The sequence below is a fragment of the Meles meles genome, chromosome 4 (genome assembly GCF_922984935.1).
Source record: "Meles meles chromosome 4, mMelMel3.1 paternal haplotype, whole genome shotgun sequence".
Classification (NCBI taxonomy): Eukaryota; Metazoa; Chordata; class Mammalia; order Carnivora; family Mustelidae; genus Meles; species Meles meles.
In genome coordinates, this window is record NC_060069.1 from 11905335 (window position 1) to 11919718 (window position 14384).

The window sequence follows — 14384 nt, forward strand, 5'->3', positions numbered from 1 at the left end:
AACGGAGCCTGGACATTTGAGTTTGGTTGTTCAGGCAGGTGTCCATGCACTTTAGAAGTTGTTGCTGGAGAGTGGAAGCCCAGTTAGCTGTGTTGACCAAGAGTGTCATGGACGGAGAAGATTCTGTTGAATGAGGAAGTATCAGTAGAGCCAGTGATTAAAGACAAGATTTCTAAAATAGCTTAAGGACAGTGTGGCTTTGAAGTCTTCTGGCAAATAGCTAGGATGTGGTACAAGACCACTGTACTTTGCAGGTGCTTGGTGTTGTTCATGAGACTAGGCCCCCGGGGGTGTGCAGTACTCAGTGTGTGAGGGCCTGCCTGGCAGCCCTGGGGTAGTTTTGTATAGATATCAATATATGAATATAGGGTAATGTATAATATAATAAACACTAAGAAGCTAATTATCATGAATGCATTAAGATACATTATAACCGACAGTGAATGGGAACTTACTAGGAGCCAGCACATTATAAGGGGTTTGCATGTATTGCTTCTTTACTTCCCCCTGCAGCTCTGAGATACAGGTGTTGATCTTATTTTATAGCCGAGGGGAGACTAGGTAATGTGCCCAGAGGCCCACAGCTGCTAAGTGTGTGCTGGGGGCACGATTACACCCCAGGCAGTGTGCGACAGTGTGGTGACAGAGCCCGTGCTGTTGGCAGCCACACTGTGCTGCTGCTTTTTATTCTGTCGTTGAACTGTTCAGGGCAGGCAAATGGCAGTAGGTACCGTGTCTGATAAGCAGGAGGTCTAAGGGGAGGAATCGTGACCCTGAAGGAAGGGGCCGGTGGGAGTAGGTGCAACCCTGGTTCGGAGAGGGAGGGCAAGACTAGGACCAGAAGTGCAGGAAGAAGCTCGGTGTGGACACCAACCCACTTGCTCTCAGGGAGAGGAGAAGGAAGACTGGCAAAAATCCAGAGGAAGAGAGGCAAGGGATTTTATGGGAGCAAGAGAAGGGTAAGACATTTCCAGAGATGTTTTGAGTCGGTGAGGGAGACCACCATCCATCTGGAGAACTTTGCAGTGGGTTTTTAAAAGTTGTTTCCCACTGGTAGTTCGATTCAATCTAGGCCTGTTGGAGAAAGGGGCTGAAGGAGCCAGCTTTAGGGTGTGAGGTCCTTTGATCTTGACAACTTTCCAAGGCACGCTTCAGTGAAACAGCGAAGCTAACACCATCTAAGGAGAATGACTGTATTTTGGTCACCTGCTGCTGCTTTTGTTTGCTTACAGAAGTGGAGTTGGAATGGCAGTCAGAGGTTGAGGAAAGAGTCATATTGTCTTTTCTCCTCTGTCATGAAAGTACCCCAGATTTCAGGAGGAACAAAAACTCAAAGGTAGAAGAAACAGAAAAGGAAGGAGGAAGTCGAGGCATTTTGAATTTGGGGGTTGCTGAGGTATGGATGACAATGAGGAGAGCCTAGCTCACACTTTAGGGTTTTCTAGAAACCAGATATGTTGTTTGGAGTAGTGCTTCTCAAGCTATGTGTAGGGAAGGGCTGTTTTGATACTGTTCAAAGGTTGTGGACTGTTTGTATTTTGTCAAAGATAATCAACACTGATTTAGAAAAAATTAAAAAAAACGAAAACATAGGGAATACAAACCCAATTTGTTGTCCATAATTAGATTCAACAGACTGTGAAATTGCTAAAAAAGAGTTTCTAGTGCTTGTAATTTCTGAAATTTGCTAGTCCTGGACTTCTCGCAGGCTCAGAACACACAGAAGCTCATATCCTATGGTGGGTTTCACTTTATGTACGTCATACATACTCCCGCTGGGCAGGTGGTTCACAGGGCTCCCGTTCCCCCACGCTCTTTCCAGATGACCGAGCATGGTACGTGGGACATACTAGATGCTCAACAAACCAACACTTACTAAACAGCCCCGTTAAGAGATGAATTTTGTCTGCAGAATAAAATTCAATTAGTAGGATAGCAAGTCTCTCAAAAATAATTAAATTATAATTAAATTTGTTCACCAGGTGGTGGGCAGCATTTTAAAGCGAAGTATGCTTTTCCTTGTTTTATAGTTTTCAAAAATCACGTCTTTGTAGATTTCAACAAACCTTAGTTACCAGAAAGCCACTGTTTGTTCCTGGTGTGTAAACACACTAACCTCAGCCACAGTTCATCTCTTGGCTCTAGGTCGTGTCGGCTGCTAAGGTGTGTGGGGCTGCGAATGAGTCGCCATCTGTGAAGAGGCTCCGCCTGCTTGTTGCGGATAAAGACTTTTCTTTTAAAGCTGGCCAGTGGTAAGTGGCTTTTCTGTTTCTGTAGTGTTGTGTGTTCAAGAAGGTGCTATCAGCTACAAGGGCGTATTTATTTATTTATTTAGAGAAAGAGAGCAGGAAGAGGGAGAGAGGGTTGGAGAGAAAGAGAGAGAAAGAGAATCTCAAGTAGACTGTTGTGAGTACGGATCCGGATGCGGGGCTTGATCCCATGACCCTAAGATCTTGACCTGAGCCAAAACCAAGAGTTAGATGCCCAGCCAACTGAGCCACCCAGGTGCTCCTAGAAGGGCTTATATTTTCTTCTGGAAAGGACTACTGTGGCTAGCTGTTTCTCATGAGGAATAGGAATTCTAGACCATCCCCATTCAGGAGGAGCCTTCTTTCGGCATGGAGAATCTGATTCCCTTCCTCGTCCCAGAGCTCACCTTGGTTTTGAGCCCTTGACCTTCTCAGTCATAGATGAAAATTGCTGCCTTCAGTTTTGTAGATTGAAACAAAGCTTAGTTCTGAGCCACGGACCTGATAACTGATGATTATGCTCTTCAGAAATGGTGCTATGATAGAATGCACTGGTTGATTATTTGTTGTTGGGGATGGATACATTTTTAAAAATTAGTTGTTGTGTCAGATAGAGAGTAAACACAGCAGTCTGGATAGAAGAATGCCCAGTTAGGTCATAGAGCTGACCACCCTCTCGACTGAATTCCTGCCTTACTTGTCTGAGTTGCATTTAAATTTTTTGCTGGATCTATTATCAGGATTCCCCAATCGGGCCCAACCTGCACCACGCTCCTGATTCTGCCCGGTTTGACTCCCTGCTGAATGGGGTGGTCTGGGACTGGTCAGAATACTGACAGGCCCAGCTGTCCCACTGTTCCTGCGAATGGCCTCACCGAGTTGCAATTCAAGTGGAGTTGTAAATAAAGCAGCTTGTATTTCCTTAGGAAAGGTGTGTTTGGGTGTATGTTTCCTTTATTTAAATAAAGCATTCATTTCTAAGTGAATTTCTGGCGTGTCAATCTTGGTAGTGTTTCTTAGGAGTCACTTGACTAATTTTGGCAGTCCATCTGGAAATGCGGTTTTGTTAGGAGGAGGATGTGTGATAATAGCGAGAGAGCAGTCTTGTGTTAATAGTTTGCCTTTGAATTTAGAACTAGAAAACAAGATGCTGATTGCACTAATTTGCGTTTGTGAGGCAATTTACTGCAATCTTTGCACATGTTCAGTGATACATATTAAATGCATTTGGGCTGTTTTAGGGGGGCGGGCAACATTTTTACCCTTCAAAAATAGTTAAGCAGTTATTCCATTGAAAAGTGGAAACTTTAATTGTAGTGATCTGTCTTTCCATACTTCCCTTCTGTGGAAGCGTTTGGGTCCAGTGCACAGCATTGTCTCTGGGCCTTTAGCTCTGGATTGCACCAAGACTCTGGATTAGAGAAGGCGCTGGTTTATAATGCTGCTACCTTGGTGTGTTTGCAAGTGTATTAGCTCTTGCGAATTGCAGTTACCCGATCAGAAAAATATATAGTATTTTTAGTGATACAGAAACAAATAGGGTTCCCTTGTGATCCTCAAGGTAAAATTTTTCAGGGTTGGTGTTCTGTATCCCATATCGATGAATGGATTTGGTAATCTCACTCATGTCGGGACTGGCTTTAGAATGTGCCTGACGGACCCTGCTCCAGAGGGCAGATGTCTCGAGGGTCATCTCTGGCTATTGAGTACCGATTGACCTTTCCGGGTCAGGTGTCCATCAGCATTCATTCCTGGCATCTGAATGTCCCCTTTTAAAAGATTTCTCCCTTACCACTGACTTAGTGTGTGGCTCTGGGGGTTGTAAGTCCTTTGGGTATTTGACTGCTTGGTTACAGCATGGCCATTTGCTTGGGTTGGTGATGTCTGCATCTTTGGTGCTGTTGCTGGGATGGCTTTTGCTCTGTGCTCGCTGAGGTCATCAGCTTGGTAGTAAGCTCTGTGTGGCATTCTGGGGAAGAAGGGAAGGGTCAGGGAGAGAGAGACAGTATGGCTGTAGCTTCCGGGCAGCCGGTACGGGTAGGATTATTGGAGTGGGGTGCTACTAGAGGTAAGAGGGTTGTTCTTGGGCTTATCTTTGGGGTCAGAGATTGGGCCGTGATTCCACGTCTCTGAATTCCTGACCACTGGGCCTCCTCTGACACCTGCCAGACTGACGGAGAGACTCTAGACCGGCCTCTAAATAAGTGAATGAATGTTCTGGAACTTTGGGCACAGAGTTCCAGGTAGACACCTTCAGTATAGACCAGACATCAGCTTCTGGGGCTCTTCCTGTGCTATACGCAGGAGTCTAATTCCTGTACTGGGAAACCAGTTCCAAGAACTCAAGAAATCCAATCTAAAGAGAAAGGTGGAAAGAGCGTACTCCCTCAAAACCATTGCTCCTAGGAGCAGGGCTAAACCTTTTAGGTTTTTATCATCAGTAGATCCACTGCCTAGCATGTAGCTCCTTCATGAGTCCCACTCTTGACCTAATCAGTTCTCCTTCCTGATAATAGAAAGATTGGGATTCTCTCTTGGGGCTAGAGTGTCACCAGCAGTCCTCACGTAGTGTGTACGTGCCCTAGGTTGGCAGATGCAGTGTTCCTTGCGAGCTCACTGCTGTGGGCGGGGTCCATCCCCCGAGGGAGTCTCTACCACAGCGTCATATGCCTAGTTCTCCGGAGACCACATGACTCACATGCTGGCTTTTCTAGCTCTGTGTTGTGGGTAGTTTCTTTCTCTGAGTTCAGTTTCCATGTCTTCAAAGAGGGAATAGTAATATTCCTTTGTCTTGGGATATGTCAGGTGTTTAGCACAATGCCTAGTGTTTAACTTCTTGAGTTTGCTTTTGCTCCTTGTTATAGCTGGTGTTTCACTCAGTTAAGTCATCTGTGCTGGTGAGGCCCAGGGGACAGATTCCAATTCTTAGTTCCTTGGCTGGTTCCCCTGCTGTTTGGAAGAGCAGCAGGCCAGATAGTAGTGGATGGGTGCGCATCTCCACTAAGATGGCGCCCTTCCTGCTCAGTCAGGACGCATTCCACACTTGGGCTTGCGTGGCACTGAGGGGAAGGAAGCAAGGCCAAAGCATTTTTGGAAAGAGCAAGATCTTTGACTTCATATGAGAGAACATAGTTTTCATGTTGGAAAGTGACTGAGAGAAGGACTCCAAGAAGAAATAGAGGAGAGGAGTAAGATTACAGAAAAAGGACTCTACCCCTTCCCTCTAGCAGGGCCACTGCATTGTAGACAGCATCTAACCTACATGGCGGCAGTCCGCAGCCCTGCCTCTCACGTGTGAGAGCCCTGTATGTCTCAGCACAGAGACAGTGCCGCAGTCCTTGGTGTCCTTGCTCAGACTGTGTCCTCCTCCATGCTTGTCTGGTGAGTGTTGTATGTCTTTTAAGACTCCTCTGTCTTAAAAGGGGATGAGGCAGGGCCTCTAAGCCTCTAAGCCTCACGCTGAGGACTAAAGAGTTTTAGGATCTCATGGTAAAGCATCGACATTTGGCCGCGACTTGTGTGTCTGCTGTGTGCCGGGTACTGGGCGGCATCTGTGGGCGGGACGGGGCTGCCTGGAGTTACAGCTGGATATCGATATGTAGCTTCACTACAGAAATAGGCTCTTCCTCCCAGTTCTTCTAATATGTACTCACCTGAGAGTGCAGTAGGTGCCTCAGCTCTCGGCTTCAAGAATGCTAATCTTGCAAGGGGCATTTTTAAGTGTGTGTGTGGGGGGGGGGTGGCTCAGTGCGTTAAGCCACTGCCTTCGCTGGGGTCGTGATCTCAGGGTCCTGGGATCGAGTCCCGCATCGGGCTCTCTGCTGAGCGGGGGGCCTGCTTCTCTCTCTCTCTCTCTCTCTCTCTCTCTCTCTCTGCCTGATTGTGATCTCTCTCTGTTGCATAATTAAATAAAAAATATTTAAAAAAAAAAAAAAACTTGTTTCTTACACAGATGCTTCATTAAATATGTATCATGCATATTTTCTTAAATCCATTCAGATGAAGTTTTTATGTCATTTGAATTTTGTGGCATTTAATGAAGGAGTCCTTTTATTTTTTTTAAAGGTTGCTTTCCAAAGTTGCTAGAGAAGGATCCCCTTTCCCTCACCTGAGAGAATGGTCTTGATCAACATCAAGCAGCAGAGGGCGCTAGAGTTCAGGAGATGAAGCCTCAAGAGTAGCTCATCGATTAACTTATTTTTTTAAACATGGAAGCTGTGGAGATACTATTATATTTCTTCTCGGAGAGCATACATCAACTGTGTTAATAAATATTAACTATAGACTTTTTAGATTTATATCTTGTCTGAAATGAAAAAGAAATAGGGGCGGCTGAGTGGCTCAGTCAGTTAAGCACCTGCCTTCAGCTCAGGTCATGATCCCAGGGTCCAGGAGCCTGCTTCTCTCTTTCTTGCTCCCCCTGCTTGTGCTTGCTCACTCTCTCTGTGTCCAATAAATAAATAAAATCTTAAAAAAAAAAGTAAATAAAAATATTGGTGGAAAAGAATCAAGTGACTATAGACAAAAGTATGCTGGGGACCTTTTCTGTAGCACTTCCAGTCCAGACTGGTTTTTTTAAGACTCAGAAAATGTCCAGATGTTTAAGGCCAAAGATCAGAAGAGAACATCTTTTAAGGTCATAAATCAAATCAGTAGAGAACATAGTGTGATTTTCATGTAGGCCTCCTGGCTTACATGAAAATAAAATAATGGGGATAAATGATACTTTTGCTCTTTGGTGGCGCAGAAACATCTAGATTGGATGTTTGTGTTGTAGACATTGGTAGTACTGTGCTTAATTGACTGAGCCACTCAGCCGCCTCTATTTCCTGCTCATTTCAGACAAGATATAAATCTAAAAAGATTATAGTTAAATTCTGGATTCCTTGAATTTCCATATTAATTTTATGATCAACTTGTCAATTTCTGCAAAGAAACCAGCTAGAGTTTTGATAGGTATTGCATTGGATCTGTAGATCAGTTTGAAGAGTATTGCCATCTTAATATTTTTCTTTCAGTCCATGAACATTAGATGTCTTTTTATTTATTTAGATATTTGATTTTTCTCCATAACGTTTTGTAATTTTTCAGTTTGCAAGTCTTATATACTTACTTTGTTAAATTTATTCCCAGTTGTCTTATTCTTTTTTATGCTATTATAAATAAAATTGTTTTTTCTTAATTTCATATTTATATTGTTAATTGCTAGTGTATAGAAATACAATTGATTTTTATTACTTATGTATTTTGCAACACTATTTGAACTTGTCTGTTAGTTCTAATATCCTTATAGTAGATAAAGCAAATATAGATTCCTGAGGATTTTTTTTTTTAAGATTTTATTTATTTATTTGAGAGAGACAGAGAGAAAGAGAACGTGAGAGGGAAGAGGTCAGAGGGAGAAGCAGACTCACTGCCAAGCAGGGAGCCTGATGTGGGACTCAATCCCTGGACTCCAGGATCATGACCTGAGCCTAAGGCAGTCGCTTAACCAACTGAGCCACCCAGGCACCCTCCTGAGGATTTCCTATATACAACATCATGTCATCTGCAATTTCTTCCTCTCTAATCTTGTACCTTTTATTTCATTTTCTTGCTTAATTGCCTTGGCTAGAACATCTAGTACAGTGTTAAAAAGAAGTGGTAGGAACTGACATCCTCGTCTTGTTTCTGTCTTAAGGGGAAAAACTTGTAGCTTTTCTCTGTTAAATGTTGAATATATTATAGATATCCTTTATTAGATTAAGGAAGTTCCACTTATTCATAGTTTGTTGAGTATTTTTATATGTTAGGGTCTTAAATATTGCCAGATGCTTTTTTTTGCATCTATTGAGATGGTACCTGGGTTTTGCCCATTATTCTACTAAGTGGTGTATTTCACTGATTGATTTTCAGATGTTAAACCAACCTAGTATTCCTGGGATTGTTGCATTATATTCACAAGGGTTATTGAACTGTAGTTTCTTTTCTTCTTATGTCTTTGTCTGGTTTTGGTAGCAGGGTAATACTGGTCTTATAGAATGAGTTCGTAAATGTTCTTTTCTGTTTTTTGGGGGAAAAGTTTGTAAAAGATTAGCATTCTTTAAATGTTTGGTAGAATTCACCAGTGATGCCTATCCTTTTCTTTCTATAAGTCTTGAAATTAACTAAAACAATTTACTTATTAGGGGTCTAGATTTTTTGTGTCTTCTTGAGTCCAATTTGGTAATTTCTGTCTTTTTAGGAATGTGTCCATTTCATCTAAGTTACCCAAATTTTTGTCATACAGTTGTTCATGGAATTCCTGTAATAATCTTTTCTATTTTTGTAAGGTTGGTGATGATGTCCCCTCTTCCACTCTTGATTTTACTAATTTTATCTTTTCTTTTAACTAGCTTAAAGTTTGTCAGTTTTAGTTATCTTGTTGCCCACTTTCAGTTTATTTGCCTTTCTTTATAGGGTTGATTTCTTTATCCCAGGAGTCTCAGTGGTTGGTGGGTTCTCAATATGCTCCAGCCCCAGACTGCTGGAAGAAGAGAGAATGATAGAATTGGCAGTGAAATATACGAACCACCCTCCTGCTCTCTGGATTCACAATCAGGTAAGCAAACCTGTTTAAACTTGGATATCTGGGCATCTCTGCCTACCCACAAAGTTTGTGCTCAACTCACTTAATGCACCTAAGAAACCTAGGCTTGAATGGGAGGGGTACCTGCTCACAATGAGCTCCCCCACACCCAGAACTCAGACTCCATAATGGTCAAAGAAGCAGAAACTTTCTGATGCATTAAGGAAGATACAAAGGTACTTTGGGATCTTAAAGTATCTTTTAGGTTACCAGTGTTCAGTTGAATACTACTTTAGTATTGAAACAGTTTACTTTTAAGTTTCTTTAAATTGACTCTGTCTATATGTCTTGTAAATGGTAAATCTATAAATCAGGTTATTTTGTCCCCTAAGTATCTTAAGTAAAAGGAATTGAACTATTGTTCTGTCATTGGAAAGGTAGTGCTTTCTGATTACATCCTGCTTGTGTTCAGAGCTGAGTGCAACTAAATCCATGGTGCCGTTGCCTCTCTGGAGAGCTGTTCACACGGGATCCTGGCAGGAAATCCACATTTGTGGCTTATCACTCATGTTTCACCACGGGACCTGACACAATCCCACATAAGCTGACTATTCGTTACCTCCGAGAACTCTGATAACAAGGAATGAGCTCAGCACAAATCAGTTGTCTTCATGTTTTTGACCATCCCTTTTATTTCTAGAGTGTGCATTCTGTAGTTACCAACAATCTCCGTCCCATCCCATCTTCTTTATCTCCTTTGCCAGAAAGAAATGTACCAGTACAAAGAGTGTAGCTATAGATAAACTGATTTTAAAATTTATATGGAAGGGCAAAGGGACTAGAATAGCTAAAACAGTTTTGGAAAAGGATAAAGTGGCAAGAATCACATTGCTCAAGTTTAAAATTAAAGCTACAGTAATCAAAATAGTGTGGTCTTGGTAAAGGGACACATAAAATTGATGGAACAGAATAAAGAGATCAGAAGTAGACCAACACACATATGGCCATTTGATTTTTGACGACAGCACTGAAGAAATTCAGTGGCGAAAGGATAACCTTTTCAGCATGTAGACAGTGCTGGAACAGTTGTTTATCCATATGCAAAAAAACAACTCTTTCCTAAGTGTCCTACTATATGTTGAAAATTCACGCAAAATAGGTTGTAGACCTAAGTAGAGGACACCAAACTATAACAATTTCTTAAGAAAACATAGGAAATATTCTGAACTTGAGGGCAGATGTGTTAGGACATGACACCCAAAGCCAGATCCGTAAAAGAGGAGATTGATTTATAAGACTTAATAAAAATTAAAAACGTTTTTCTGCAAAAATCACTGTTAACAGAATGTTAAGAAACAAGCTACAGACTCGGAGAACGTTATTTGCACATTAGATATCCAACAAAGGATATATAATATCCAGAATACATAAAGAACTCTCAAAAGTCAGCAGAATGGAAACAAGCGTAATTTAAAAATGGGCAAAAGACTGAATAGACACTTCACTAAAAAGGATATAAGGACAGCTAGTAAGCAATGGCAAGATGTTGACCACCATTAGGGAAATGCAATTTAAAACCGGATATAGTGGGATATCACTACACACCTATTAGAATTACTAAAGTTAAAAATCCTGGCAATACCAAGCGCTGGTAAGGACGTGGAATGACTGGAACTCTGTTATATGGCTTATATTGCTAGCAGGAATGCTAGATACTGCTGCCAATCTGGAAAACATTTTGGTAGTTTTGTATGAAATTAAATGTACATTTATCATTAAGTCCTAGTAATACTGCTCCTGGATCTTTATTCTAGAGAAACTGAAAGCTCTGTTCATATAAAAACCTGTATGTGAACATTTATAGTGGTTCTAGTCATAATTATCAAAAACTGAAAACATCCCAAGTGTTCCTCAAGAGGTAAACGGATAAACAAGTTGTAATCCATTCATACAATGTGTTGTTACTCAGCAGTAAAAATGGATGAACCATTGATGCACTGCACTTGGGTGAGTGTTAGAGGCCACATATTGAGTGGAAAAAAGCCCGTCTCAAAGGTTACATACTCCATAATCCCATTTTTTCACACTCTGGAAGACAGAAATACAATGATGGAAAACAGATGAGTGGTTAACAGAGGTTAGGGTAGGGAAAGGTGTGAGCATAGAGGGAAAGCAGAGGGGGGTTTGGGGAGTGACGAGACTATTCTGTATGTTGGCTTTGGTGGGAGGCAGGCAGATCTATGTGTGTCTTAAAATCCACAGAACTATACTCCCTCCCCTGCTTCCCCAAGCAAGTTTTAATGCAAGATAGTTAAAAAAAAAAAGAAAGGTTTTTAAATCTATAGGGGCACAAAAAATGTCTAATCTAATTATGGTTTACATGTCAAGTTGTATCTGTTCAGAATAAGGCAGCTGCTTGCCTTAGCATTTCCATTCTAAGTGTATCCTGTCACATTTTTACCCTCCGACCTTCTGAGTCATTCCTTCCATGTGTCCTCATCTGCCTCATTCCTTTTTAGATTCTTTTTGGATTTCCACCCATTACTGTCTGTAGGCTGTATCCTGAGCCTCTAAAAAATGCCGTGGGGGTGGGACTGTCAAGGTTTCCGTGCATCCCTTGCCCAGGGTTGCAGTGAGCTTGGCCATCTCGGCTCCTAGGGCCATGGAGCTCCCTCTGGTTATCTGCCTCCCATGTGACCTGACCTGGTGCTGGTCCACAGACCCCTGCTTGGTTTCATGCCTCATTGGCATTTCAGTGAAGGAACTTATTCTTGGAGGCTGTAAAAAATCTCCAAGTGGCATTGCTTGAATGCACATTTTAATTGTAGTGCCTGCTCCACTCTGCCCGGTGGGAGTTGCAAACAGCCCTTATGAAGTCACATTTTTCTTGGAGCCATTCTCAGGTGGCTGTTTTCCTCCTGAGGATTTGTCTTATTAAGCCATTAGAGTGGACAATGGAGGCACGTGAATGTCTGGGTGGCAACAGGCTGCTCTGTTGGGACATGGGATAAAGTGCCATAAATGTCTTCCTTTATTTTATCTGCTTTGGCTCAGGCTCCTGGCAGGGTAAAGGGTTCTAGACGCCTATTGTGTGCTGGGCTCCAGTTGCTGTGGAAAAGTTGTTTATTTTACAAGTAGAAAATCTATACCCGAAACATGCCGCATAATGGGAGGTAATGTCTTTGCTTACTTCCGTATTACAGTGTACGGTACTCGGGGTGTTGTGTTCGTGCTACCCTGGCAGCTTTTATGGATCAATAAAAGACAAAGATGGCTTTTCATTCTTTCCAGATGCTAGCAAATGAGAAGATAGACTATTCAAGATTATTTTGTCACTAAGGAGATGACAGGCCCATTTTCTTTTCTTCTATTTTTATTATTATTTTTTAAAAAATTTTTTTGGCCAACTTTCAGGTTTTAAAAATACTCCGGTTTCAAAAACAGTATCTTAAAGGCTTTGTTGTCATTACTAAGCCTGCTAAAGATGACCATTGGGGAAAATGATTTCTCTCTCATTTCTTCGTCTCTTTTACTCTTCGATTCTTAGGGATAAAGAGAGGTGCACAGGCAAGCGAGACTGGGAGGGAGGGGACAGAGAGATTCAATCTGTTGACGTCATTAGGCAGAACTTCTCATACCATAGCTTCTGTTTTTGAAACTTGCAAAGAAGGGGCATTTTAAAACACTTTGATGGCTGGTGTAGTAATTCCTAGATTGTACGTACTCCTAACAGAATGCTCCTTTGATCCTCATTTCTTTCGTCAAAAATAAAGCCTACCTATCCTCCTTCATATAAAAATGGCCCACATATTTAAAATTAAGTTTAGATGTTTTTTTTTTTCCCTCAGAGAAAGGATTTCCCTTCATTTATAATATACCAGATAGGACCTCTTTTGTGAATTAAAATAATTTTCGTTTTTTCTTCTATTTCTCTGAGATTAACTCTTCTTTGAGATTTGACTTCTTCTTTTAAGTTGTAAAGCCCCCAAGTAAAGTCATGTCAAAAAGTACTTAACTGCCTACCTGCCATGCAGGGCGCCGAGGAGTGAGTGCTGAGGGTTTGGTCTTTAAAAAGCACATTACAGGGGCGCCTGGGTGGCTCAGTGGGTTAAAGCCGCTGCCTTCGGCTCAGGTCATGATCCCAGGGTCCTGGGATCGAGCCCGCATCGGGTTCTCTGCTCAGCAGGGAACCTGCTTCCTCCTCTCTCTCTCTCTCTGCCTGCCTCTCTGCCTACTTGAAATCTCTGTCTGTCAAATAAATAAATAAAATCTTAAAAAAAAAAAAAAGCACATTACAACTATTGCTTCTTAGGAGGGAATTCATTTCGTTGATTTACATCAGGAACATGTGACGGAGCAAAACCTCTGCATACAAATTTCTTTAGTCCTAGATTGTTTTTTAGTGACAGGGAAGAAGGGACCAGGCACCCCCAGCACTTTTTCTTCGCTGGCAGCTTCAGTGACTAAAACCCTCTCTTATAATAGAGCTCGATGCCAGCAGGGAGTACCGTCCCACCGGGTGTCACGTGATGGCCACCACAGCCCTGTGAGGTGAGCAGGACAGGTGTTGGTACCCATTTAAGAGATGTGGTAGCAGAGGCTCAGAGAAATGAAGGAACTTGATGGATTTCATAGACTATGTTTAAAATTCAGTCTTCTGACTCCTGCATCAGTACAGTTTCTCTAAACTAGAGGTCTCAACCCTGTCAGATCCAATGCCTTCTTTCTAGAACTATCCTGAAATGAAATTCAAAGTTAATGTAATCAACACATGAAAGGTTTTTTTGTTTTTGTTTTTTGTTTTTTTTTTTTTTGGTGGCATAATTCTCTTAGGTGTAATGCCAAGGAGAAATAAAAAGAAGGGATTCCTAGTCACAGACCATGTATTTCACTAAATCAGTGGTTGGGCAGATCTTAACTAGAAGAGAGAATGAAGTGGTCAGATGGCTGTTCCTCGGCATAGAATCAGCGTCGTGAGTGCCCTCTCTGCAGGTGCGGATGGGACAGGCGGTTGCGTGGTGATGAAGGACCACACATGCAGGTTTCCAGCTGGCATGTGGTTGGCCAGAACAGTGATGAACATACTTGGTGATGTTCTGGATTCAGTAGACTACAGTCTACACAATGGGTACATTCTGGAAAATTCAGACTCCACTAGATCCATACACAATGCTTTCGTTTTTTTGTAAATGAGTTAGGATCTAGTCTCAGATCATTACAAACCAGTTTTCACCTCCATGTATGTCCCGTGGGCCGTTCAGCAGTTTCTGCAGGGCAGTCCTGTGCATTGGCGATGAGGATGTGCCGCTAAACTGGCTGAGTACGAAAAGTCGTGATTTGCAGGATTTGCTGATCTCTGTATTGCAGATACTCCCTCAATGGCCGATCTCAAGCTACCAGTAGAAACTGGTGCACCGGGCGCCTAGGTGGCTCAGTCAGTTAAGCATCTGCCTTCAGCTCAGGTCATGATCCCGGGGTCCTGGGATCAAGCTCTGCATCAGACTCCCTGCTCAGAGGGGAGCCTGCTTCTCCCCCTCCCTCTGCCTGCTGCTACCCCTGCTTGTGCTGCCTCTCTCTCTCTCTCTCAA

At 42.3% G+C, this 14384-nt stretch overlaps 1 protein-coding gene across 2 annotated transcripts in view; it reads left to right on the forward strand.

Annotated features, from left to right (window-relative positions):
• Positions 1 to 14384, forward strand: part of OXNAD1 (oxidoreductase NAD binding domain containing 1) — a 37257-nt gene that overhangs the window by 19539 nt on the left and 3334 nt on the right. For both annotated transcript variants that reach the window (XM_046002252.1, XM_046002253.1), the window contains 2 exons: positions 2146 to 2252; positions 8688 to 8829. In XM_046002252.1, the coding sequence (XP_045858208.1) occupies positions 2146 to 2252; positions 8688 to 8829 (249 nt within the window). The remainder of the gene's footprint in view (positions 1 to 2145; positions 2253 to 8687; positions 8830 to 14384) is intronic.